The 5,374-nt window shown below is 38.1% G+C and overlaps 1 protein-coding gene and 1 pseudogene across 1 annotated transcript; both read left to right on the forward strand.

Annotated features, from left to right (window-relative positions):
* Nucleotides 1-2,118: 2,118 nt before the first annotated feature.
* Nucleotides 2,119-2,717, forward strand: LOC149199390 (uncharacterized). The gene is made up of 3 exons (XM_089399387.1): nucleotides 2,119-2,229; nucleotides 2,411-2,533; nucleotides 2,624-2,717. Exons 1-3 carry the CDS (start codon nucleotides 2,167-2,169, stop codon nucleotides 2,702-2,704), a joined length of 267 nt encoding a protein of 88 aa, XP_089255513.1. The 5' UTR covers nucleotides 2,119-2,166; the 3' UTR covers nucleotides 2,705-2,717.
* A 1,019-nt stretch (nucleotides 2,718-3,736) lies between these two features.
* LOC149199391 (protein EXORDIUM-like 2 pseudogene) lies at nucleotides 3,737-5,046 on the forward strand (annotated as a pseudogene).
* Nucleotides 5,047-5,374: the final 328 nt, after the last annotated feature.

The raw sequence follows: 5,374 nt of genomic DNA on the forward strand, positions 1-5,374 counted from the left end.
CCTCTACTTTCTAATATGAATAATCCCTTGGGTTTATAATAATCCATTTCATTTATAATATTGATCCATTTATGAAAAATATAATCAATTGGGTTTATAATCCCTTGGATTTACAATATCAAACCATTGAGTTTATAATATTTATTTGTTTACGAACAATATAATCACTTTGTCTTATAATCCCTTGGGTTTATAAATCCCTAGGGTTATAATATTAATCTTTTGTGTTAATAATATTAGTAATTCCTTGGGTTTCTCAATCTCTTTGTCTTGTAATATTAATCTTGGGTTTTTAATCGGTTTGGTTATTAATATGAATAATCCTTTGTCGCAATGTTACATTACACTACAATTTATTTAATGTTGGCTATCCACATTACAAAATTAGGGTTTATTAATCCCTTGTGTTTATAATATAAATCCCTAGGTTTATAATATAAATCCCTAGGCTTTATAATATTAATCATTTGAGTTTTTAATCCCTTGGGTTTATAATATAAATCCATTGGATTTATAATATTCTGTTGCGTTTATATTATTATTATTTTGGTTTATAATATTAATAATTTATTTGGTTCATCAATCATTTTGATTTATAATATTAATCCCTTGGATTTTGTAACGACAATTAATATCAATAGTATTTCTAGATGATAGATCTCACACTTTGGTGATCGATATTGTAGATGAGAATATCTTTCGGATTAATCACATCATACCATTAAGATTTGGTCATGTTTCAAACCAACTAATGTGGTTCATCTTGAGATTATTGGTCTTTCAGATTAATTATTTCTAGATCTTAAACTTTTGTGATCCATATTGATATGAGATTGTCTTTCAAAATAATTACATTATTAAGATTCTATCAACCTAGCCAACTAATATGATTAATATTAATTATTCTAAATTAATTATTATTATTACTTTGAATTATTATTATTATTATTAATTATTTATTAATATTATAATTTTAAAATAGCTATTATTATTAATTAATTAATATTAATAACAAATATTACTATTTTTATTATTAATTAAATTTATTATCTATATTCTTATTTAATTAATATTAATAATAATTAGTTAATTTTTTTCTTATTAAATAATATTAATATTAACTATAATTGTTTATTATTATTATTACAAAATTTTATAATAATATAATAATAATAATAATAAATTTTATTTAATATTTATTATATTATTACTATTAATTTTGTAATTTTTTAAATTACGCCGTAAGGCGTTCCCTCTGAGATCAACTCCCCTCTCTGCCTACTTGTCATCTTGTAAGCCACAGGATTATAGGTTAGACGATTGCAACAATTTCAGCGGTTGATTGTTGATTCAAAAGGGTTGCCCAAACGGTTTGGGCGTTTCATTTGGCATCTGTAATGCCGGCCAGCATGGCACCCCTCTGTCCATTGCTGTCACCACCTCCTTCTGCGTAACCGCGTCCTCGCTTCCACAACCCCCCTACTTAAACCTCATCCCTTTACTCTGCTCTTCAATCTCACAACCGTATTTTCTTCCCTACCAGTAACTTCTTTCTTGATTGTAGCTTCTTTCTTCATTGTTTGATTCCTTTGGATCTCTTCTGATCGATCCATAGTGATAGTGAAGGTTGCAGGGTATTTTATCAGCTTGCCTTCAAATGGTTGCTTGTGGTTCGCGGCTTCGACTGACTGTGATCCTGCAAATGGGCGTGTTTTGTATGGCGGTATTGTGGGCATCCGCCGCTGCTGGTGGTGGACAGTCCAGGAAACTTGCTGCGTTGGTGGAAGAGCCATCTGTTGTTTTGACTTACCATGATGGTCCTCTGCTCTCTGCCAGTGGGGTGATTCCTCTCCATCTGATTTGGTATGGGCAGTTCACCCCTGTTCAACGCTCCATTGTGGGGGATTTTGTACAGAGCGCGCCTCATTGTCTGCTAATGGTATTCTTTAATGTCTCCGTTGTTATCTCTATGCATGGGTGCCACGACTTCAAGTTTGGGCTACATTTGTTGAAAGCAGTATCACATAGAAGACACATATGTCCATCTCACTCGCTCCGCTCCCTCATTATATATAAGGGACTCTGCTACTCATTCTTCTCAACGCAAATGATCGCATTACATTACTTGTATTAGTGTTGAAGAAATCGATCGATCTATTAACAAAGATGGCGGAGCAGTGCAAGCAATATGGGCAGGAGAAGGCTGAACAAGCCCAGCAAACAACTCAAGTAATTTTTGTGTTTAGTGGTCATATTTCAACTCCTTTGATTTATTTTTGAAAGGACTGTTTTTTTAAGGACTAGAGTGTATCAGTTACTATTGATGTTATTGCTGCTGGTGATGGTATTTTATATTCGTTATTGATGTTATTGCTGCTGGTGATGGTATTTTATATTTTGCATCATGAAGGGGATGAAGGATATGACTGAGGAGAAGGCTTCTCAAGGGACTGATGCGACCAAGGGAATGGGTCAGTCCATCATGGGAAAAGCCCAAGAGGGCAAAGAACAAACTGGCTCTTTCTTCCAACAGGTTGTTTTTTATTTCATGATTAAACAGGTAATTATTAATTGAATATGAAAGTGTATTGGATTTAATTGAGTTTGGATGATGTTAATGCAGGCGGGGGACAAGGCGAAGGGTACTACGCAGAGCTTCATGGACGCTGTAAAGAGCCCCTTGGGTGGTGAACAAAACAAATGATGACGACTGTGGTGCGGTGCTATGCTATGGCGTTATGTTGAGAAGGCAGATTGTAATAATTCTCCCATTTTTTTGTGGATAATAAATATTTGATGCACTATTTGGTAATAATTCCAAACAAATGTATTGGAATCTGAGAATCTGGCTATGAGATTCCGAATATTTGAGGCTCAGAAGTTTCGCAATTATGGAATGTCTCCCCTTTCTTTTGCATTAAGGAGCTATATATTTAATATTGCAATTATGGAATGTCTGCCCTTTCTTTTGCATTAAGGAGCTATATATTTAATAGGGGAATTATGCAGATTTTGCTTTAATGTATTTGTGGAGCTATATATTTAATATGGGAATTATGCAGATTTTTCTTTAACGTATTTGTGGAGCTATATATTTAATAGGGGAATTATGCAGATTTTTCTTTAATGTATTTGTGGAGCTATATATTTAATAGGGGAATTATGCAGATTTTGCTTATTGCAATTGTGGTTTTGGTTTTTGCAGTACTCTTCTATTTTCAAAAATAATTTCATAAATATTATATTTATATGTAATATGGGAATTATTTAATAGGGGAATTATGCAGATTTTGCTTATTGCAATTGTGGTTTTGGTTTTTGCAGTACTCTTCTATTTTCAAAAATAATTTCATAAATATTATATTTATATTTATAATATTTATATTTATATTTATATGTCATATGGGAATTATGCAGATTCCCAGATTTTTACGCCGTAAGGCGTTCCCTCTGAGATCAACTCCCCTCTCTGCCTACTTGTCATCTTGTAAGCCACAAGATTATAGGTTAGACGATTGCAACAATTTCAGCGGTTGATTGTTGATTCAAAAGGGTTGCCCAAATGGTTTGGGCGTTTCATTTGGCATCTATAATTCCGGCCAGCATGGCACCCCTCTGTCCATTGCTGTCACCACCTCCTTCTGCGTAACCACGTCCTCGCTTCCACAACCCCCCTACTTAAACCTCATCCCTTTACTCTGCTCTTCAATCTCACAACCGTATTTTCTTCCCTACCAGTAACTTCTTTCTTGATTGTAGCTTCTTTCTTCATTGTTTGATTCCTTTGGATCTCTTCTGATCGATCCATAGTGATAGTGAAGGTTGCAGGGTATTTTATCAGCTTGCCTTCAAATGGCTGCTTGTGGTTCGCGGCTTCGACTGACTGTGATCCTGCAAATGGGCGTGTTTTGTATGGCGGTATTGTGGGCATCCGCCGCTGCTGGTGGTGGACAGTCCAGGAAACTTGCTGCGTTGGTGGAAGAGCCATCTGTTGTTTTGACTTACCATGATGGTCCTCTGCTCTCTGCCAGTGGGGTGATTCCTCTCCATCTGATTTGGTATGGGCAGTTCACCCCTGTTCAACGCTCCATTGTGGGGGATTTTGTACAATCTCTTGGGGCAAAGACGTCAGAGGGAAAAGCAAATCAGCCCTCCGCCTCCACTTGGTGGAAGACCACGCACAAGTATGAAGGCACCCCCTCTAACAAGGCCGCCACATCCACATCCACATCCACATCCACATCCAGTGTTGTGATGCTTGGAAAGCAGAAGGTGGACCAACAATACTCCCTCGGCAAGTCACTCAAGAGGGCTGACATTGCTGCTCTGGTTGAAGCTGCCCTCAAGTCGGGGGCTCTGCCTCCTCGGAAATCACCCGGAAATGCCAATGCTGTGTACTTGGTTCTCACCTCCGAGGATGTCACTGTGGAGGGTTTCTGCATGAGCTCCTGCGGATTCCATGCCACTCTCAATCTCAATAGTACAGGAAGCCGAATGTTGCAGGGGAAGGAGGCTGCCGAGAAGCATGATGAGCAGCTTCCAATTCCATACGCGTGGGTTGGGAATTCTGCGAGTCAGTGCCCTGGACAGTGCGCGTGGCCATTTCATCAGCCCATGTACGGACCCCAGACTCCTCCCCTGGTGGCACCAAACGGAGACGTGGGCATTGATGGCATGATCATCAACATGGCCACCGTTCTGGCAGGAACAACCACCAATCCATTCAACACCGGCTACTTCCAAGGGGATGCCGCTGCACCTTTAGAGGCCGTCTCCGCCTGCTCCGGAATATATGGAAAGGGGGCTTACCCGGGCTTCCCTGGGGAGCTTCTGATGGATAAAATAAGTGGGGCGAGCTACAATGCCCGCGGAGTTAATGGACGGGCATTTCTGCTGCCGGCTATGTGGGATCCCACTACCAAATCTTGCCAGCCTTTGGTATAATCATTTTTGTAATTGTAATTGCACGCCTACATTTAGGCGTAGGAAGAAGGGGCATCCACCATGCCTGTAGATGCGTCCCGTCCTGTATATGCATTCTTTTATTCTTTTCAAAATATATTATAACACATTCTTTCAATCTGTTTCACTTAAAATTTTCCCACTACCTATTTTGTCAATTTGTTTGTTTCATAGAAAAAATGGGAGTTGTCTACCAAAATTTCAATCTGTTTCACATAAAATCTTCCCGGTATCTACTGTTTCATTTTCCGCATACTTTCTTTCAGCAAGGCAAAAACACAGCTATCTTTCAGTGAAATACACAGCTACCTTTTTTACGGGAAGAAAAGAACACAACTATCTTTTAGGAATCGGAGAAGGGGCATCGGCTATGCCTGTAGATGCGTCCTGCCCTGTATATGCAGTCTTTTTT

The sequence above is a fragment of the Pinus tabuliformis genome, chromosome 2_1, assembly GCF_031772625.1.
Source record: "Pinus tabuliformis cultivar Carrire ecotype Pingquan chromosome 2_1, CPIR1, whole genome shotgun sequence".
NCBI classification, from domain to species: Eukaryota; Viridiplantae; Streptophyta; class Pinopsida; order Pinales; family Pinaceae; genus Pinus; species Pinus tabuliformis.

Coding starts and splice junctions, on each gene's coding strand:
- LOC149199390 (XM_089399387.1), top strand. CDS start 2,167: ATGGCGGAGCAGTGCAAGCAATATGGGCAGGAGAAGGCTGAACAAGCC. Junction 2,230..2,410: donor AAGCCCAGCAAACAACTCAA/GTAATTTTTGTG, acceptor TGCATCATGAAG/GGGATGAAGGATATGACTGA. Junction 2,534..2,623: donor CTGGCTCTTTCTTCCAACAG/GTTGTTTTTTAT, acceptor ATGTTAATGCAG/GCGGGGGACAAGGCGAAGGG.